Source organism: Amphiura filiformis, chromosome 3 (genome assembly GCF_039555335.1).
Source record: "Amphiura filiformis chromosome 3, Afil_fr2py, whole genome shotgun sequence".
NCBI lineage: Eukaryota > Metazoa > Echinodermata > Ophiuroidea > Amphilepidida > Amphiuridae > Amphiura > Amphiura filiformis.
In genome coordinates this window covers 49,977,963-50,002,094 of record NC_092630.1, presented here as the reverse complement: position 1 = coordinate 50,002,094, position 24,132 = coordinate 49,977,963, and the positions used below count along the sequence as shown (strand labels likewise).

The 24,132-nt window shown below is 34.9% G+C and overlaps 1 protein-coding gene across 1 annotated transcript in view; it reads right to left on the bottom strand.

The window, feature by feature from the left end:
- Positions 1 to 1,576: 1,576 nt before the first annotated feature.
- The window catches only part of LOC140147303 (calcium/calmodulin-dependent protein kinase type 1-like), a 169,088-nt gene continuing 146,532 nt past the window's right edge, over positions 1,577 to 24,132 (bottom strand). Inside the window, 2 exon segments of the mRNA XM_072169081.1 lie at positions 1,577 to 1,741; positions 21,598 to 21,685. Of these exon segments, the coding sequence (XP_072025182.1) occupies positions 1,577 to 1,741; positions 21,598 to 21,685 (253 nt within the window).

Sequence of the window (24,132 nt, the reverse complement as noted above, 5' to 3'; positions counted from 1 at the left end):
TCCACATATATTTTATCACATTTGTATGTCATGTGGGAAAAATATATGCACATTATTGACTGGGTCATCAGCATCATTTGTTCAAACTTCTCACCAACGATCCTGATAGTTATGAAGTGGATAATGTATATTGCTGATCAAGATCGATGGGCAAACAGGGTGCATGCTGGGAATGAAAAGGGCTCAAAAGCTATCAAATTTGTCACCCAAGATCGAAAATTTGAGCACTTTTCCTTCCCAGCATGCATCACTTTTGCCTATCGATCGCTATCAGCAATATACCTTATTGTTGAAAATAATTAGGAGGCATATTGTTAGTCTTTTGTACCATATGTTGTTCACCAATTGTGTTGAAGTAATAATTGGAATTGTGCATTGAAAGATGCCTATGAATTCTCATACATTCCAAATGTCCATGCATTGTAGTGGAATTCAAAAGCATTGCATGTAGTTTGGTATATTATTTTTATCTTTAACTATAGTGGTTCATAAGATATGTATTTGAATACTTATATAATCACCTCTAGTGATTAACTAGGAATGTTGCGTCTGACATCTTGCCAATTAGAAGAAATATATCACACTGCGCATGTCAGGGACTAATCACGGCACACCTCTGCCCCAACATCAGACGCAACACATTCCAAGTTAAAAAACTGCCTGCGATTATAGCTGATCACAGCCAATTAACCGTTGATGCTTGTATAATGTTGTTCCACCACATACAATGTTGCTAGCGATGTCCAAATTCAATCCTTACCGGGTCATACTTGGACAATGCAGGCATAATTACTTAGATATAAACTAATGTGCTGACCACCAAAATTTAAATGTGCACTGTAAACCCTGGAAGTCAATATTGTTAATCAATTCCATGTACAATTGAATGGACAGCCGTGTTTGTGCTATGAGTGGCTCACTATTTCGATCATCAAGGTATAATGGGAAAAAACTTTTTATCAATTTAATGTTCAAGCACCATGTGAAATAGCTTACTTCTACTTATCCAACTGCGAACAGGTTCTTTGATGACAATAATTAATTGTCCCAACACATAATACAGGACACATAATATTATCTACAGTACCTCAAATGCGTCCACCATAATAACACAACGTCATATAAGGAGAGTGAGATCAGCTCTCCTGAAACACAGAATAAGTATGATTTTGTGTATCCTTAGCGTAAGATATTCATGAGTTAGACTAGTGTAAAGACTCCATTGTGGAATCAAGCAGCTTATGGAATAAAGCTGTATAATCCTTCAATAGAAGATTTTCTGTGCTTGTCTTAATTCTCTGCAGTTTTACACGAAGGATAAACCTATGATTTTGACCATTCTCAAAGAACATTCACTACCACTTGACATTATCTTGATTTTGATAAAATAAAAAAAGCTCTCCTGTAGCTCTCCTTGAGAACTCCAGAATGGCTTTTCTTTTTCCGATCTCCCCATTTCAAAGGACAGCCAATAGTGTCTGCATTGAAATAAAATGCGAGTGAAATGAAGAGAAACAAAACGAGCAGTATACAACAACAGATTCTGTTGGTGGGTATATGGTCAGTGAGAGGGAGCTCAGCTGTCTGTTGTCACCGTAATTTTTGCTTTTCCCGGCGATGGCTTTCTGTCGTTATTATTTGTGTTAGCTGCTTTTGCATTAGCTGTGGCTGCGGCTGCTGTGAGCTGTCCCAGGTTGAGTTTGCGCATGTGTCGTACAACGGCAGTGGCATTGAAAGCTTGCTGTAATGAAAAGAAAGAAAGCAAGAAAAAAATGACTTAACTTTTGTTTATGAGGATAAATGATTACCCAAAAGACTTGTTTACCATTGGGTTATTTCAGTTGAAATCCATACCCCTTATAGAAGTCATGACTTTATTCTGCCACACAAGAGGTGTAGATTTCAAATGAAGTGCCCCATTCAGGTAATCCAATTTGAAATTCACATTCCCTGTGTGGAAGATTAAGATCATGTCCTCCACAAAGGGTGTATAGATTTCAACTGGAAGAGCCCATTGCAGCAATATCACTTTTCACCCTCCTCATGACTTCACCTGTCTCAGAGTATTGGGCTGATCCACTTCTTATCTGGGCAAATAGTCCCAAAATGATTTCACATTCTATATACCTTATACCGAAAGTGGCCATAGGCTATTTTAATGTGCCTCCTGGCACATTCGTACAGTGGTAATAAAAATCAAGTGCAGTGAAAATTACAATTCTGTGCTTAAAATATTTCTATACTATTCAAGTTTCAACCACACTAACGACCGGGAAATTAAAGAAGTTCTTCCACAAAGTAAGACTTATCGAGTCAAAAAATCCTGTACAAAAAGGCTTAATTTGTGGTAATCAATCAAACATTCAATTTTGCAAAAAAATCAAGCAAATATTGCCTTACAACGCCTCTGTCAACGCTCTTTCTTCCCAATTTTTTGATCGCTCGTGGGGGAAAGCCTCGGGAAGGCGTGGACGAGCGGATGCCCAACAAGCATGAGGGCAGAGCGGTATAATGTGTGTATTTTATGTGTGCAACTTTCCAGAGTTTGCAATATTAACATTTATAAACATAATACCATTTAACTTAATGTCAATAAACCAGCCGTGTACTTTTATCAATTCAATTGTAATTTTATGAAAATTGTAGGCACCTGTGTGCACTTTATGCAAATTTGCATTCTGATTAACATTATGTAAAAGAAAGAAAAAATGTTAACTTGACCTAAGTGAACCAGGTGTGCACTTTCTTTGAGCTGTAGCTAAGTAAAATAATGACAAGTCAATAAAAGGGATTTACATTTTAAATGAATACCTACCCTTCTAAATAAATAACATAACATTTTCTTTTCTGATATAATAACATTTTACAAAGATTGTAATTTTATGAACTTGCAGGCACCTGTGTCCTCCCGGGATATGTCCATTTTTTAAACTAATTAACGTTTTTTAAACATATTAATAATATTCTTAATCGTGTGACCAACCGTAAAAATATTTTAGAAACAAATTGTCCTTTCGATGATATTTACGCGAACATTTGGAAAAATTGAAAATGTTAATAATTATGTTATTTTTAAAGCGTAAATTAAGAATATAAGTTGTGATGTACCCCAAGGGTAAATTCTTGGACCCCTATTATTTATATTATGTATAAACGATGATAAATACATGAAGGATTTTCCAATTTATTCTCTCTTCTGATTACACAACAATATTATACTCAAATAATATCTTTACGCATCGCGAACCAAGAACAAACTTGGGGATCAATTGATGGAATATAAACATATAACAAGAGAAAAGGACAGTTTGCCAGGATATGGTTTAGAGGTATAGATACGGTATGAGCCTCCCAACCACTTGCAGGCGACCGCCATCCCCACCCAATGTCAAATAGATATCTATACACAACTGGTTGAGATCAAAAATGTATCACCAAATTCAGTGATTTTTAAAAAAATTCACAAACTGGAGGGGGAACATACATATCAAGGCTACTCCACCCCCTCCACCATTTTTCCATCATGTCTATATTCTCCATCCCTTCCAGTAAATAAAAAAAAAAATGCCAACATGCAGTGTCTTTTCACCCCTAAAATAGAAGTGGTTCATCTTACTGAGCAAATATTTCATGTATAAATTAACATTTGAAGACTAGAAAAGAATCAAAACACAACTGAAAACCAGCTTCCCAGAAAAATGTGGATCATCTCAAGCTTGTTGCTTTTAAGTCAACTCTGTCAAGTTTTGAGATGCATCCCTCAGAAGTGTTTAAACCAATTTTAAAAAATGTGGATAATCTCAATCTTGTTGCTTCCAAGTCCACTTTGTGTTGTCTTGAGATGCAAGCTTCAGTAGTGAGTTGTCCAGTTTTACATTACAATTGGTTCGCTAATGAACTTGGAAATCTTTATCAACAAACCTGATGAATCTATTCACGTCAGTGGTATTTTTAGTACATTTCATCTCAAATAAAAGGTAAATATATTGTATTATTCTTAAATAGCATATCTATTCTATTTTCATCACCACCACCTGGGATCATCCATCTTATGAAAGATCCATCTATATATCCCGAAACAGAAATGTACACATTTTGTCATCAATTATTGCCAGTCACAATTACAGCAGTAGTTTTATATGTTTCAACAACACCATTACAAAATGATGCACTAGTAATCCGGTTAGATTACTGATGATCCCCAATAACATGTTGACACGTTTTCTTGTAAAGCATCACTGATATCTACCAACTCTGTGCAAAAGATAAATAAAATATCCACTTTTTTCCTCCTCCATCACTACAAAAACACTTGATACATCTTCACCAGTATCAATGTAAAACATATTGTGTGATCTTTTGTCTACAGCCACTGGCTTGGTAATTATGTGTCTACATCATGTCTATAGATCTGATTTATTCCCATCATATTTCTCCTCTCAAACACACGCTAATTACTGCCCTCCAGTTCTACCATGAAATATTTATCGATATTATCATGTTTTTTTCTTCGTATTATTGCTCCATGGGGTATACATAATGGGGGTTCCATTTCTTACAGGTAAATTTGATTACATCTGCAAGCAACTTGTTATACTTATGCTTGTGTTGTCTGTGTAAAATTATCAGTGAAAGAAGTGGGTATCACTGCACAGTGCAAACTAATATTTGTATCTCAATACCATAACTCTTGAACTCTCCTTCTGTCTGGCTGTTGAAGCAGTAGCTTTTACAATTGGTCTTAAAAGCACTTTTAATTCTAATATAGTAATATATAAACATCTCAACTCACCTAAGCTGAAATGGGGTTGTGTATAACAACCCCTTTAATTAAAAAACCAAAAAAACAAGACCTAATTTCAATAATTTTAAATTTCATCAAGTAGGCTTACAATAAGTATAATATTGCAAGCATTACTATAGAGAAACAATGTACATCCTATGGAGTATGCGTGTAAGCGCCTGAGCGGAAACATGCAGCCATATAGGCTATACAAAAAAATTAGCCTTAAAATCAACATCAAATATTAAACTTCATAACATAGGAAATTATATGTTTTGAAACCATTATAGATAGAAAGAGATATACCAGAGATAAACCTTTGAATATTAATTGAAATATCACAACAGGAAATAGATGAAGGCAAAATAAAGTGGAGAAATCCAAAGGAGCGATACTAAGGACGGATGTGCCTTAAGACCACTGCCACGCACACTGCATGCAGGTGGTACAGGTGATGAATGCCTCGCCAATTTCAAGCAATTAACTCTTATTTCATTTCTAAAAAAAGATTGCTTGATAAATCTGACTTTAGTTTCAATGTACTGCCTTATAGGGATGCAACAGTGCTGATGGTCACTCAGCTATGTGTAGGAGGACCCTTGGGAACAGGATGTTGTTTGTTTTCAATTAAGCAAAATGAGGACAAAACTGGGAAATTAAACCATTAATTAAAATTGAATCCTGGACTAAAAAACAAGTTTATTTCCTGTAGGTGGCCTGGAAACCTAAATGTAAAATACATGTTTTATTTTTATTTTTTGTTGTATTTTTATTATTTTTAATTATTATTTGGGTTGGTATTTATGGTAACATATGCCTCAAATTACTAATAGTTATGATCAAATCAGTTAGATGTGAAAATGTTTAGCTTTAGGAAAATTACAGATTGATTGTCATAGGATATTTAGTGATTTCATATAACAAACAAATTTTAATGAGAAACAAATCTTGAATACTCAAATTTCATTATTTTTTGCTTGAAAATATCATTTTGTCTGGATTTCTCAAATAAAAAAATTACATGTGGAAACAATCACTCCCAAAAATGAAATGTGCACAGGAAATGTGCACAGGGAGTGTTTTTTTATATTATTATATAAAACATTGAAGGTAAAAGATGTGTTGTGATTTCTGTGCCTCCAGTTGAAAATGTAGCTTTCATGATACTGGGCATCATAATTAATTACATCTCAATGCTGCTATCTTCAGTAGATACCAGTTGCATTATGTGATTACTATAGAATTACCAGATGGAACCCCTGTTTTTTTGCATCATTGTGTATATTAAGGACTTGACAATTCTGAAATTGCTACTGTCGTATCCAATTAATTATAAGTCAGGTAATAGACTAGTATGCCCATACTGAAAACCTCAGTGACTACATTATCAATTGCATACATTTTATGCAGTAATAACAATAAGACTGACAAGACCTCTGACCCACAGCCATCTTTAGAAACTTGATTTTTAAATGAAAAATAGGGGGTATGCTTATTGCTATCTTCAGTAGATAGCTAATAACAAATGTGTACATTGCTACCTTCAGTAAAAAATGTCTGCATGTCTATCTTCATTAATAATAGTTTATAAGTACATGCTATTTGTATTAGATAGCCATAATAACATATTTTGCGTACATTGCTATCTTCAGTAGATAGCAAATTATAGATTATGTAAATATTGCCATCTTATCAATAAATAGCTATTAAAATAATAGATTATTGTAGATTGCTATCTTTGGTAGATAGCTAATAATAGATTATGCGTATATTGCTATCTTTGGTAGATAGCTAATAATAGATAATGTGTACATTGCTATCTTTGGTAGATAGCAATATCTTCGGTAGATAGCTAATAATAGATTATGTTTCTATTGCTATCTTCAGAGATAGCTAATTAAAGATTATGTGCATATTGCTATCTTCGGTAGATAGCTAATAATAGATTATGTGTATATTGCTATCTTCAGTAGATAGCTAATTAAAGATTATGTGTATATTGCTATCTTCAATAGATAGCTAATTAAAGATTATGTGTATATTGCTATCTTCGGTAGATAGCTAATAATAGATTATGTGTATATTGCTATCTTCAGTAGATAGCAAATAATAGATTATGTGCATATTGCTATCTTCAATAGATAGCTAATAATAGATTATGTGTATATTGCTATCTTCAATAGATAGCTAATAATAGATTATGTGTATATTGCTATCTTCGGTAGATAGCTAATAACAGATTACGTGTATATTGCTATCTTCGGTAGATAGCAATATCTTGTATAATGTATGCTGACGATCTTGTCATTCTTTCTGAAAGTGCTCAAGGTCTCCAACAAGCACTTGATAATCTAAATAATTATTGTTTAAAATGGAAGCTTTCTGTAAATATTAACAAGTCTAACGTCATGATCTTTAATAAAAAAGGTCATCTCATTCTAAACTTCACATTTACTTATGGCAATACTGATCTTAAAATAACTAATGAATACTGCTACTTGGGTGTTATTTTCACACCATCAGGTTCATTTCAAAATGCTAAATTCAAAATCGTGAAAACCTTTATAGCAACTCTTATAAGTGCAGCTCTACATTATTTCGTACTCTCATTCAACCAATCTTAAGTTACAGCAGTGAAATATGGGCGCCTTATTTATGTAAAAACATTAATGATACTAATTTTGTAAATATTTGTGATAAGCCTCCTGGCGAAAATGTACATATAAAATTTTGTAAAACAGTACTGGGTGTTCATAAGAAAGCTACAAATAATGCTGTACGTGGAGAATTGGGAAGTTACCCCATTCTCATTACTATGATTGCTTTAGCTATAAAATATTGGTGGAAACTTAATTTAAACTGCATGTTAGGTTCAACCTCTCTTGTAACAAAGGCTCTGATTGATAACAGGAAACTAAACACCTTTTCTTGGTCCACCGGCATTATGAATGTTTTGAACATAGTTGATAAATATGACATATGGAATAAGCCAACAATGAATAATAAGGCTAATTTTATCAATCTAAATGTAGATAAAAAAACTGTTTATAATAATTCATGGTTAAATGTTGTAAAAACCATCAGACTAAACTTCAACTTATTGTCAATTCAAACGTTCATTTTCATTAGAAAATTATGTTACATTATTAAAACGTAGGCATAGATCTACTTTTTGTAAACTTAGAATTAGTTGTCATAAATTAAGGATTGAAATGGATAGATATGTTTCACCTAAATTGCCTCCAGAATGGAGAATTTGTAAATATTGTAATCTCAATGAAATTGAGGACGAATTTCATTTCATTATGAAATATTCCTAATTATATAACGATATCCGTAATAGATTTATGACGTTAATAGATGATATTTTTGTTACAAACAATTCAACTGAAAATGATAAGTTTCTTCTTATCTTGGGTGCCAATGATTTTGACACCACCAATGCAGTTGCCAATTTCATTTATACTGCATTTGAAAAACGGATTTAAATAATAGGCCTATGCCTAGTTAATTTATATTATATTCTTTATAGTTGTAAACTGTATTGTTCTTGTACTTTATTTGTATTATATATATCGTATTATTATATATGTTTTGACCATATCTTGTTGTAAGATGAATGTCAATAAAATCTGATTCTGATAGCTAATTAAAGATTATGTGTATATTGCTATCTTCAGTAGATAGCTAATAACATATTAAGTGTATATTGCTATCTTCGGTAGATAGCAAATAATAGATTATGTGTATATTGCTATCTTCAGTAGATAGCTAATAACATATTAAGTGTATATTGCTATCTTCGGTAGATAGCTAATAATAGATTATGTGTATATTGCTATCTTTGGTAGATAGCTAATAATAGATTATGTGTATATTGCTATCTTCAATAGATAGCTAATTAAAGATTATGTGTATATTGCTATCTTGGTAGATAGCTAATAATAGATTATGTGTATATTGCTATCTTCAGTAGATAGCAAATAATAGATTATGTGTATGATTTTGATTTAAACTTTTGATCCAAACACAAGGAAATAATTCCTACCTCAGAATTTTCAGATGGTACTCCATCTTTCATCAGCGAGTGAGTGACTGTATCAGGTCGAGATTTTCTAGACCTTTGACCTGATAACAGACTCGTCAAGAAAATCTCGACCTGATACAGTCACTCACTCGCTGATGAAAGATGGAGTACCATCTGAAAATTCCGAGGTAGGAATTATTTCCTTGTGTTTGAATCAAAAGTTTAAATCAAAATCATGATTTTATACCAACACAGATGAACTTTCATGAAGATTATGTGTATATTGCTATCTTTGGTAGATAGCTAATAATAGATTATGTGTATATTGCTATCTTCAGTAGATAGCTAATTAAAGATTATGTGTATATTGCTATCTTCGATAGATAGCTAATTAAAGATTATGTGTATATTGCTATCTTCAGAAGATAGCTAATAATAGATTATGTGTATATTGCTATCTTCGGTAGATAGCTAATTAAAGATTATGTGTATATTGCTATCTTCAGAAGATAGCTAATAATAGATTATGTGTATATTGCTATCTTCAATAGATAGCTAATAATAGATTATGTGTATATTGCTATCTTCAGAAGATAGCTAATAATAGATTATGTGTATATTGCTATCTTTGGTAGATAGCTAATAATAGATTATGTGTATATTGCTATCTTCAGTAGATAGCTAATAACAGATTATGTGTATATTGCTATCTTCAGTTGATAGCTAATAATAAAGTATGTGTAATTGCTATCTTCGGTAGATAGCTAATAATAGATTATGTGTATATTGCTATCTTCAGTTGATAGCTAATAATAGAGTATGTGTAATTGCTATCTTCGGTAGATAGCTAATAATAGATTATGTGTATATTGCTATCTTCAGTAGATAGCTAATAATAGATTATGTGTATATTGCTATCTTCGGTAGATAGCTAATAATAGATTATGTGTATATTGCTATCTTCGGTAGATAGCTAATTAAAGATTATGTGTATATTGCTATCTTCGGTAGATAGCTAATAATAGATTACGTGTATATTGCTATCTTCAGTTGATAGCTAATAATAGATTATGTGTATATTGCTATCTTTGGTAGATAGCTAATAATAGAGTATGTGTAATTGCTATCTTCGGTAGATAGCAAATAATAGATTATGTGTATATAATGCTATCTTCGGTAGATAGCTAGTAATAGATTATGAGCATATTGGTACTCCCTTAAAAGGCATAACAAGAGGAAGGCTAATTCTGCCAAAATGAACCAGACTACAATTTTGTCTTCACAAATTATCATAAAACAAAATCTAATTGTAAATGTTTTTTGTTCCAGCCTGTACACTTGATTCAAGATGACATCCAATCAAAAGATTATTCACATGTAATGAGTTGACCATGATTGAAGAGATTCAATACACACAGAACCCATATCCGCTGACAGGATAAGATGGATTACCATAGGCATGTATAAGCTCAGTATACCAATTAGGGTTATCCATTACACTCAAAGTGGAACGCTCTTCCACTTCTCTCCCCTTCCCCTCTATCTCTCTCTTTCTCTCTCTCATTCTCTTCAATATCCCTTTGTTCAGTTTTTCTTTTTTTGTATTTTTTTTGCTTTACTTTTTATGTATATTTGTTCTTATTATGTTCTTTGTTTGATTTGATACATAGCTGCAACATTGTTTCAACCAAAAAGGTTAATTCTGCTCCACTTTTGTTCCATTTTGATTAGCTAAAATTAAAGTAAACCATCATGAATTTTGTTCTTTATAATACCGCTCTTATATATAAAGCACAAAGCAAAAATTGGCCATTAAAAAGCAGGCTTTTTCATATCAGTATAAGAATTTCTGTGATCCAAATAAAGTTAGGACTTGGGAGAGCATTGATAGTGCAAGAGATGCCTGGAGTGCCTGATGCATGCATGTTCCTCCTCTATATATCCTTGCTATCTGCATCATGCTATTACATTCATGATCAAGATTTAATATTACCTATTAGTCTCATGGGCTAGTCACAGTGGATTTTCACAGTGACACCTCTGAATCCACAATGAACCAGATCCAAATATATGTGCATTACTTGCCATACATTACTATGCATTTGAATCTAAATTTGTTCCGAGCAGCAAATTTGGATTCAAAATTGCTGTATGGATTCCATATTATTTTGTTATATATGCATGGGGGAAGTGCACTTATGCCTGATGTATGTTACATATACGGCTGCAATATATTGGCTGCTATGATATTTGATGAGCCACATTTTATTGACCTCCATGGTAGAAAAATCTCATACCCTCCATTTCCTGTTTTCCAAAAATAAGCTTATGTGATCAATCTCTTTTGCAACTGTGTAAGATATGTTTGCAGCAGAGACTATAATCTAACTGAATTTTGTATGCCTCTCTCATGGCTTGTTTTGATAGTTCCATGCATCGTGCTGATTCTTGCATTTGGTTTTCCATATACCTTTAGAAATTATAGCTGCACGACTCCAACCAAAATCAGATGGATCTCTTTATTTTAAAACAAACATATCAGCCCTATATACCTTCAGGAATTAGAACTGCATGATTCTAACCAAAAATAGATTGAATGCACCCCTACCTTCCCAAATTGTATTGCCTCCTCTCCTGAACTTATGAGAAACATACCTTTAGAAATTAGTGCTGCATGACTCCAATCAAAATCTGATCAAATACACTCGTATCTTCCTAAAGTTAATTCCCTCAACTCTTTAACTGGTATCCATTTTTTACAACCTGGGACATGTCTTTCTAATGATATCACACCACAACATATAATTTAATCAATTACACATTGATTTTGCAAATATGAGTCCTTTTCATGTAAGAACGCAAGTGACATGTAATATCCACCTCTCCACACTGCTTGACATGCATATATGTCACTGATCTCAATGAGCATATCACATTCTTCACAAATGTACATTATATTTATGTCAAATGCTATCAGACATGGTGATGCATTCAAAACATCTTTATTGAACACCATTTTACCAAGCACACTCAGTCAGTCTCAACTACATGCATAAGGTCTATCAGGGGTATCAATTACATACTACGTACAGGATACGTGACCCACTAAGCTCCAATAGCATGTGTATCAAGCTCATTAATGCTCAAAAGCTCTCAAAGAATACTGCATCTTCCACTTCCAATAGATTAACTTGGTTTAAAGTTGCTCTCCTCTTTGCAGATCTATTAGAGTACTGATAATTGTGTCAAGTGTTAAACCGAGGGATCTAGACTAAATCACAGGAACATGAGTGTCATCATTTTACACAAAACAGATAAAAAATCTAGACTTGCCAGATCAAAAGGCATATTCTAGCAGGCACACATATACTTTTCTATAACATAAGTTTTACACAGTTGTGGGTGACAAAAATCCAGACCCAAGGCATAATGCACAGTAACCCGACAGTTGCAACATTTTGGTTTGCGCCGATCATTTTGCTTCAAATTTGGGTCAAAATTGAGCAATTTTTCAGGAAATTATGAAGGTTAGGAAAGGGAATAGGCAGCCAAAGGTTACATGCACACACTGGCTTTTTTGGCACAATTGTATGTAGAAGATGAACTAAACTCTATCCATTTATATACTTTTACAACTATCTGAAATTTCAATTTCAATATATTCAGATATATGTTAGAACTGTCCATCAATGTGGTCAAAGATTTCTTACATTAAACTGTGAAGGTGCTTCAAAATTCTTCCTAAGCAATGTTTCTTTCATAAAATTTGGGCCACACATTCATGACCTACCAACAAACTCTGAACAATTATGACAATGCCTGTCATTCCTGTCATTTGATATCCACACAACACGCTCCTTGAAAAATGAGATCAAATATTCCATTATCATGATTATCAATTTACCTCATAAAAGTCAAACTACATGAAATTGTGAAATATCTCATTTTCTACCTTTATTTCAAAAGATTTGGAGACAACATATACCAAAACATTCAGAATGCTTGTCACGTAGGCCTAAATTTGCTATGAACATAATGTCAGTGAACTACACCTCAGGGAAATGGGATATTGAAACTGAGTTCATCAACCTCAATTGGGATATTACAGTTCATATCCTTACACCCTCCATGGAAGACATCCCCTTAATCTCCCACACAGGTGGTGTAGATTTCAACTGGAGTCACCCATTCAGGTAACCCCATTTGAAATCTACACTCCCTGTGTGGGAGATTAAGGTCATGTTTTCCATAGGGGGTGTGTGAATTTGAACTAGAATAGCCCGATTCAAGCTGAAATAAAAGCGGTTGTAGCCCTGGTAAGCAACAACGTGGTCCTATCATGTAGCAATACTTATATGAACCACAAGCTTTATATCTTCTCCATATACCTTCCTGAAGCTCATGGAACATCTGTGTATCTTTAAAATATCCAATTGGAAAGAGGCCATTATTCTATGAAATACATTTGTAGCAGGATTAATCAAAAGCAATAACATAAATGTGTGGAGAGTTTTGTTAGCTGCAATAATGATACCTCACTAGTTTTAAAAGAATTGAATTTGATATTATCAAGATTAATAGAATTGAACGAAAATGGGTGCAATATATCGTCTATCTAGTACTGTGTAAAAAGTTACTCTTATGGGTATCAATCACACAATGTTCTCCCAACACCATGGTCAATGCAGACTTTTACCAATCCATGACACACAATGACCACCGTTGAATGCAGGTGAGTGGACCATCTCATGCTACGCAATTTTACTCTGTGTAATCTGTTTGATGACACCAATCTTTTAAAGAATCATTCAAACCTGGAAGATTCTGAATTCGTTTACAACAAGTGAGATATCAAACTGCAGGTACGGAATCAATTTAATCAGATTAAACAGTATATATCCTCAATCTATCAGGGGTGGGGGTGTGTGTGCATGTGTGTGTCTTGTTTAATTCCTTTCAACATCTTGAGGATGCGCAAGTTTAGTTTAATATCCAGAATGAACCTGAATGAGGAAGCATGGTTCATTGGTTAGAATTCTTGGATCTGGCAGATGAGGTCCCAGGTTTGATTCCCAGCAGAGGAAAACTTGCTGGGTATGACCTGTAAAAAGAAAGCCTGAATTAAATTGGCAACTTCTGTAGCTTAAATTCTGACTTCTGCTTTCCCCATAATGCCATTTAGAGTTGGGCAAATGAACAAAAGAATTCCGACCTTCGGAGGAGACGCTAAGCCATCGGTCCTGAAAATAAAATAGCCATACCTGTACATGTAGCTTGCAGTCAGTTTCAAGAAGAGTAGGGTGTTACCCCTGACTGTCTCAACCTGTCCCTGTGTTCTAATGGGTCCCAATAGAAACAAGCTTCACAAGAGGCTTTTTTGGGTTATCTAGGGTTGTCATACCCAAACAAATCAACTCAAACCAAAAAATCACAATGACATGATGGATCACGCCCCAAATCTAGTATCAAAAAGAGCCTTTCTTTAACATCATGCTCACAGCACATAAAAACACAGATGAACAGAGGGATGAGAGGCTCTGTTTAGCTAGATAACAGCCTAGATCTGCTTTGTGCATCCCCTCAACCAATGCCTCTGGGAGTACAAATATGATAGAGTCTGAGTCTATTCTTAGCTTTCATGTAAATAAAGTAGGATAGTCTTTCATCTGCCGTCTTCAAGCAAGTCTGGTGTCCCTTTTCTACATTACTACAAAATGCAGATGTTTATTTCTGAAACAGGAACCTAAAATAGCTGCTACATGTGATCACTTCCATAGTGAGAAAAATACAAATTACAAACAAACAAAATGACCGAGTTGATAAAAATTTTTTGATGTTTTAATGCAAAGGCTTTCTCTTTTGAGTGCAATTCATTCCTGTCTTTTACATAGCATTGCATTTTGATGTGGCAGCTCTGTCCATTATCAGATAATTCCCAGTCATTTGCATACACATTGCAATGGCAGAGTTTCGTCCTCAAATTCTAACTTTCTCATTTGCCAGTTCCCTCATCCCTGGCATCTTGTTCATCACATCGCTGACCTTATCAGGTCTCTGTAGTTGGAGGAGGCTCTCAGATTCTTTTGTAGAGATGTCTTCGGTTAATGCACTTGTTTAGGCCCGCAGCAGTGCCTTGAACCTTTTATTTTTGCTTCTCTGTGTTATCATTCTCTGGGAAAGGTTATTATATGTAATAATAATAATAATAATAGGCTAATTGTTTTTAAAAATATATTATTTGAAAGTAATTTTTAGACTTAGATATTTAACACCTTTTCTGGAAAATTAGAATTTTAACCAGTGACCTAAAATCATGCCCTTGGATGCCATCCCATTGTGCTCACACTTGCAATGCAAGTTTTTCATCATCCCCAAATTCTACCCATAATTTTGCATTAATCCTAACCGCCTAAGGGCTTTTTGGCGATGGGAAGGGAAAGAAGGAAGGAATAAAGAGAGAAAACAAAGAAAGAAGTTGTATGCTCTGGGTGGGATTCGAACCCGAGACCCCTCGCATGCCAAGCACTGGGTCGGCGACACTTTGCCACGGGTCTTGGGCTTCACTGGCCAGCTGAAACCGTGCCTATATATTACTTAGGGCGATTGCGTCATCATACCACGTGGGATACACGCACAAACAGCGCATATATCAAGTAGTATTTTGTAGTACACAGTCCTGTTAGGGTTAATGTTGACACTGCCACGGGTACAGTTTACTGTGATATTCTTAGAGTATGTCTATTTGCAAAAAACAAATAGTAACATCCTGAGGGGCAGCTATATACTAAATTACACAAGTTAGGTGTATTTTGTACATATAAGTTCTTGTATTAACTGTCATGGGAATACATCAGACATCGGCACACAGGAAATCATATTTTAAGCACCCCTAGATGTGGAGAACTTTCTTTACACAAGCACATTTGTAATTCAAAAATACGTTAAGCATATTTATCTGAAAGGAAATTGTTGTAAACATGCAGTGTATTGTAAAAACAGTCTTAAAATCTACATATTGGCTATTATTTTTTTTATCGTAACATGACTTTTACTATCAAAATGGTTTGGCTCTTTTGGTACTCTTTTTAACATAAGTTGATGGATCAATGTTTTCTCATATACTTAACATTATATTTTAACTATATCGGGTAGGTATAGTGAATGCATCTATATGACATGTTCAACATTTTTCATAATCACATCTATATGGCTTTTGTTCTTTAGATTGTGCCTGTAGCAGCTTATAATTGTGCCTGTAGCAGCTTATAATGCTAAAACAAAAGATTGCAATGTCTGGACAGAAATAGAACAACAAAAAATAAGAATAGAAAAGTGATATTTTATTTGAAATAATAAACCAAGTAAAGACATGTATAAAGATGAGGCAAGCTATATCTATTATTCAAATATTTTCTTCACAAGACAAGTACACATCATTTTGGAAATGGCCCTCTTGTCAATCAAGATCAATTTGTTCCTTTCATGTTATATAATATTCATGTCCATCTTAAGCAAGGTTTTCAGCCATCTTGGCAGGATTCTTGGTTAATTTATAAGTTGCTCATCAGAAAGAAATGCTTTCATTATTTTATAACTCCTGAAGCACCCTCTGCTTCCCGGTACATTCACTCTTGTCCCAGATTTGCACATGGGCTTCTTGTATCATCATTGGAAACCAATGTAGGTTCACCTAAATTCCGTAGTGACACATGTGCGTATTTCGCTAGTCACAGTATATCAAATCATGCACATACAATTAATCGCGCAGAGCGTACAAGCACGTATGAGGGCGGTTTGTCAGCACGCTTGCAGGGCAACCACAAAAAGCATTGACGTCACTACCCTAACATGAGGTGAACCAAAGTTTACCAACCTTATTCCTGGTTTTACATTAAGTTGTAGCAATATACATCTCATGTTGCATGTTTGCATGGAGCTATAGAAATTTTTTTAATTTTCTCATATTCCAAAAAATCAGGACACAGTATGTTAAATCACCCCAGTGAAATGTAATGCCTCATGTTTGGTTTTCTCTTTTGACTGTGCTACAACTGTGTAAATTCCTTAGTGTATTCAAAGTCCAATCACATATGTTGTGTTTTGTAACATATGTGTGGCGGGTCGATGAGACAACCTTAATTACACCCTCGCTATGCTTCGTTAATGATAACACATAGCATGTTCTTCATACCAAGATGGCAACATACCACATATAGATATTAGATAGATTGACCACATGGACAACAGTACAACATAGACAGCATTCTAAGGAGGAGTGATGTCATTTCAACCCGCCCTACTTTCATTCCCAATACACCACAATGATTTCAGCTGATGTACTAAGAATGACATTAAAGGTTCTGTCTGTATCACTTTTACCTCTCACGATCTGAAGTGTCATGGAGGATAGTTAGCAAGATTACATCTTTGTTTTATATACTTGAATAACATTGGCTCTTGACGTTGAATCAAAGGAATTTGTTGCTATTTTTGGTGCAGACTGTCAATTTACTTTTCACTGGTAACAATGAGCTATATCACAAACATGACAAAAGGAACATTTTTATATAAACTAGACAGACTTGTTTTAAAAATAAAATTGTTATATAACTCCAAGGGAGAGCGGAGAGGAAGAGTTAGTGGCCATTCGATGTAACATGTCTTTATTATTTAATCTATTCCTATTCTATTTCATTTTATTTAAAAATAAAATTGTTATAACTCCAAGGGAGAGCGGAGAAACAGCTGTTAACTCTTATTTGCAGGTATTCCCATTCTATTTCCAGTAATGTTTTTTATACATTAGCAGTTAAACATTAGAAGTTAAAACTTCTAACAAATATTTGATGACGTAAAATCGATAATATGTAATGTCAAATATCTGGTGGAAATATATTATCAATTTTATGTCATCAAAATCCTGGAAATAGAATTGGAATAGATTAAATAACTTAGACATGTAACACTGAATATTCTACATCCACTAAAAAGTCTCTAGCAGCCCTTAATAGTGGTAATCTAACAGCAGATATAGATGTATGCTGTGCCACATTTCATGTACTTAACACATTCCCATTCTTTATCACATATTCCATTTCAGCTTTCATAGTTTGAATCACTCTATAAATTGAATAATGGTGAACACATCATCGCTGAGTGAGTGACTGTCTATGACATTCCCCATATCTAGGGCATTTTATCATTCCTATATTTCCACACTACCTAGCCATATGTTCAGCCTGTTTCCTTAAGTGTTGTCTTGTGACAAACACATTTGATCACTGTTCTACATATGCCTACATGCACATTACAGGTAATTTTTTACCTCTTCATATACTCCTTATCATAAAATCTGAACGTCGCACTGCTCAATACATGACTATTCATATAAACGGTGAAGGATTTACACTCTCATTGATAATGTCGCTTTAACATTTTGATATTTCATAAGAAAGGAACAAAATATATTAATTAATTAATTAAAACAATGAGGTCAGTTGACAAAATGAGGTTAGTTGACAAAATAGGCCCTTGTTGAAATAGGTGTGGTATTTGAAACGGTCGTTTTGCAAGCTTGTGTTAAAATTATGTGACATATGCTTGTCCAGACATTATAATGGGGAGCATATATATGTCATGTATATTGATACTTCATGCAGAAAAGAAAAAGCAGAAATACACACCAAAGTTCATCAGTAACATTATGTGAGGTTACTGATCATGGTAGCCAAAGCTGAAGACACTTTACAACACCAGTAAATGTCACTCAGGGATGCAAACCTGGTCAGCCTGCATAGACCTTGCCAGCCAAAAGAGACAAGAAAATGAATACAAGGCACTCAAGTCTAATTATACCTTGGGCACTGATTCAGCCTAAGTGCTTGACCAGCACTTGATGTACACATTCATAATCAATCACAAAACGAGAGAGGCAGCATGGACAGGCAGACAGGTCTATAGAGACAAGGCACACAGAAAGACAGTGAGAGAGAAACAAGGGGATTAGAGACAGTTCTTGTTTTGTTAATATCTTAACCAAATACATCAAGTATTTCAATATCCTCATATAAAACATTCCAAATCTCTACAACTTCAGTACACCAGTCAACAATAATGTACTAACAATACTTTATAATAATGCTAATTGATTTGTTTATTTCTTATAAGTACCTCACCAGCCACCAAGCATGAAGTAAACATCAAGTGATCCATGTTATTGATACGAAACATCACGTACCAGCCTCCTGTACGCAAGTATGTATTCATTGCCTTCTTTACCATTTAAACTCATCAGCAATGCCAAGAGAGCCAACAATGATGTAGTTAACCTTTACAATAATGCCAATTGATTTGTTTATTTCTTATAAGTACCTCACCAGCCACCAAGCATGAAGCAAACATCAAATGATCCGTGTTATTGATACGAAACATCACGTACCAGCCTCCTGTACATATCTCTTGCCTTTTTTACCATTTAAACTCATCAGCAATGCCAAAAATAGCTGGAGAGCATAAAATCATTGACTTGATGTTTTCGATTGTGCTATGTAGATCCCATGAGGACAGCTCAGGCAACTCCAAACAAAAACAAATCTTGACTATCATCTGAAAACCCAACCTTCAGACAAAGTATATTTCATATCAAGACTTATCTGTCCTTTGGACATCAAAATTACTATTTGCCTTTAAATTTAAGTTACAAGCACAAACTATGGCTAAAGCACTGGCTATTCCTGCAGGACATAAACCAACTGACTGAAAGCAAACAAGATGAGAAAAAATCCTACAAGTACATTCAAGTTCAGTGACTGGAAGTTGGCAGATAGAAAAAAATATCCAATTGCACAAAGGAAATTGACTAACACGATAAACCTATTCATCACCATGATATGATTGCATTCATACAATCAATATATCTTGAATTCAACTTTTAATTAATACCATCACATTATACCACTGTACTTCAATTGTTGGTAGTGTCCAAATTTTTACATAATTTATCAAATAACATCTCTATATGTGACACAATAAAGAAATAAGAGTCTGATGTTGCTAATACTAATTTTGAGTTATTGGCGGAGGTACTTCATTTCTTTTGCTTTTTTACTGTTTTTAGCAACAGAGCAATAATTGCTTATAACTTTGTAACAAGAAGTTCAATTTTTATGTGAAGCTAATAATATATTTGAGGTAAACAATTTAAGATTGAGTTGATCATGTGACATATCAGGCAAATCCAGTTGTAATTCATACACCACCTATGTAAGACATGACCTGATGACCTTAATCTCCCAGACAGGGGAGTGTATGTTTCAAATGGAGTCCCATATTCAGTTAACCCCATTTGACATTCACACACTGTGTGTGGAAGATTAAGGTTACTTCCATATGGGGGGGGGGGGGTATGGATTTTAACTGGAATAGCCCTTTTCAAAGTCAGAGGAGAACAGCAAACTTGAGGGTGAGTCAACATGAATCCGTTTTGACTTCCGACGGCACAAAGCTGTTTTTGTTGAAATCTCACTTTAATATCAGAGTTAGTATTTTATGAATGCACTTCGGTCTTAGGAGCACTACAACTATATTCATCTAACATGGGTTATATTCTGGGCATTTATAAAACGCAACTATAACATAAAATTGGATCATAACCTGGTCACTAGAGACTACGTGCAGAATGTGTAAATAGCAGTAAACATGCGAGCCCAACGGTTATATAGCCCTTGTAACAAATGACGTCATTTTATATGCCCGTACATCTAGTAAGAGACCCTTGAGATGTACACTGTTTGCTACATCAATCCATACAATCAGTAAGTATGTTTGGTTGTAACAGGGTGATATAGGCTACTTTGTCTGACTGTACCATCACTCAGGAACAAATACTGCAAGCAAACCCCCTAAATCGCGATGTAAAAACGTCAGCTAAATTGATGGCCATGTTTACTCAACTAGAGCTGTATTTTAGTACTGGATGCTATGTCCAGGTGGTACGTGCCATTTACTTTTACATTCTAGTACATGTATATTTTTAAAATCAACTAATTTTGAAGATTTTTTCAAAACAATAAGAAAATTGTTGTAACCACTTTTGTATTTAAAAATACCTGCATGTGATATATCCACAGAATTAAAGAAAGGGAATTGAGACTCGACTGCCATCTTGATACAGGCATGGAGCAAAAATTGGGGGTAATCGGTTTCCTTCAAAATGCACTTGAGGTATTTGTTGTCATGCAAACGCGACATGGATGATGGACGCATTTGAGAGATGCACTTGATGCGACCTGAGTACCAAGACGCTTCAGATGAGACGCAGAATTGTTTTCCTTCGTCTATGCGCACCGTCGGCAAGGACCTGAATACCCCCAATTTTCTCCCTATAGCTGACGGCACGATTGTATGTGGCGGTATATGGACTAACACAAAGTCAAATCAGACCATGCATGGTTTGCACACCTGTTAGCAACCCATTGACTTTGTGTTGTGATCATTTTGGTCATGGTTTTCAACACAGATAGCATAAACCAGTTGACCTGATGGCGTTGACGTCACACTACAACAGCGAATCGCAATAATAAGTCGGCAACTGAAATATATCCATCAGAGCTGTTCACACAGCACACCATCAATATTTTCATATAACTTGTATAAGCAGATCGAACCATGTCCTACATTTTATCATTCTGATGTACTGCTTTCCACACTACTTTGTGGCCATGGAGTGCTTGTTTTTCTATCTTGGCCTATGGAACCTTTTCTGAGAGCAATGCCATGCTAATCTTACCTTCCATTTTGTCTTTGCGAAGGTCTTCTTGATCTGTGTACTGACGGATTCGTGGATATTCTTTGTTAATGCTTCATTGCCTGATATCCTGTAAAAGAAAAAGAATGACTATGAAAACTTTCATGTATAAATGTGTGATTTACACAAACATAGCATCCCATTTTATAGCACCTTATTTTCAAATTATCAAAATATGGCCCCATATTGAAATTAGGCATAGCTAACCTGCTCTTACTTCACAATATTATCTAATTTACATGAACATTAACTAATCTTTCCATTTCAGTTGTTGTAATTGGGCAATATCTTTTGGGTGTTGGTTTGAATCGTGAAGTAGAACAAATTCTTATAATAGAGATGGAGGGCGAGATGGCCGAGTGGTTAAGGCATTGCGCTGCCGTTCAGGAGATACGATCGATGAGAATTCGAGCCTTGGCTTGCCTTAGGTGAAAATTCTCTTCCCTCCCAAAAAGTTCCTATATATGGTCGGGAATCCTTCAATTAAGTTCAGTTACATCACAAAATTTAATTGTAGAATTTCTTCTCACCCCTATACACTGCTTAGCACATGCAGATAAAGGTAGTGTATGTGCAACGTCCGTGATTCGGAAGTCACATAAAGCCGTTGGTCCCGTGTACAGGAAGAGTCAAACCCTGTGAACGTTAAGTGTCAGAGCTATTCGAAAAGAGAAGGGTGACCATCCCTGGTTCTGATATCTGCAATCAATCCTAGGTTCCAGGATCATGCATAGGTAATCTGTGCACGTTAAGCCCATGCGAGGTATGCACGTATATATAGGAAGAAGATGAATAATAATGTAATCAAATGTCACGCTAAAATGAACCATAATGACACCAACCTTTGACTGTTGGTGCAAAGGACCTTTGGTACACATCAATCAATTTTCAAACTGTTTTCACCCAAGAAAACTCGTCCCAGTACAGTATAAATGCATATTCAATCAACACAACACTGTGTCAACACTGAGCAAACATGCACTGAAGTTGGTTAACATCAGTATATTTGTATGCAAATACTCCCATGCTAAATTAACGTAAAACCTAATTTATGTATAACCCCATTTACATCATTTTCATTTCTAACTCTAACCATCATGCATATTACATACTACACCTGTATCCTTAAGAGTTCTTAAAGCAGAAAGAGAGCAAGCTCCCTGTCATAGTAAGTTTACACAGGGCTACTTGGTGTGGATATTACATCCATTAAGGACAGCGGCAAAGATTACTTACTGACCACAGTACTGTGGAAATATGTCACAACCAATCTTTCCCACTATAATTTTCTACCTCAAGGAAAAGGGGTCAATTTATATATTTTGTTATATGTCAACTGCTGATAGCAAGTCCAGACACCGGGCATTAATCCTAGCATGTAAGTCGCATACTGGCCAATAATAAGAGCAAATTAGGGCATGCAAACTGTATATGCTTCAGGGTATAGCAGATCAAGACTATATGGCAGATTTGCAGCATGTCCTATTTATATCTTTAACAGAGATGATACATTGCATCGGCACATCTCTTCTATTACATGGGATCAACATGAACCCTGGAAATAGGTTGACTTTTTGATCAGATGAGATAGTTAGTCTGATGGAGACACAAAACATTAAACTAATGTACCAGTAGCAATTAGTAAACTAATGTAAAGCACTAACAATTCACATGCATTTGTATTTTGCATGGATTCAGTTCACACAATTGTTACTATACTTGGTTCAACAAGTAAGACTGCTGTACTATGATCAGCTCATAATAGGCGAGATTTATTCAGTTTATGTTACTGCGCGAGTTAATAAAGTCCAAACTTACGCTTGCGTAAATTCATAAAAGTGCGCATCAGTCACGCAATATGCAAAGCGCAGTTCGTGTAGGTGTTGCGCCCAGCTGTGTGCATGCTATTCTATATCAATCCAAGATGTTGTTTGTCCCACCAGATTGATACAGAATAACATAGGCACACCACATACACACACATTATACAAAATGTGCCTTGTATATAATGTAACTGATAACACCTTCACATGAGTTTAGATTTGATTTGATGTGCTCATTGTACAACCATATGATTTTATGTCAACAATATTTCAGTATATTGATTATAACTACACAACAGAAAGTTTAAATCTATAACATGTCTTGCCACTGTAGTCCTCTTGGCGTCCTTGAGGCAGTGATGTCAGTACTTTGTCACAGTGAGTTCACACATAAACACACATAAACCCTAACCATATTCCTAAACATAGCCTTGACTCTATTCCCAACTCTGACCCTATAATTTGGTTTACCTCAAGTTCGGTAGTGACATACCTGCGTATTTAGCTCGCTGCAGTATCCAATCACACATGTAAAGTTACACACACACGTACAGGGGCGGCTTGTAGGCATGCTTGCGGCGCAACCGTGACGTCACTACCGAACTTGAGGTGAACCAACTTATACTCTAACCCTAACACTAACCCATATCATAATGCTAACCCTAATCCTAACCTATAATGCCCTAAACCCTAA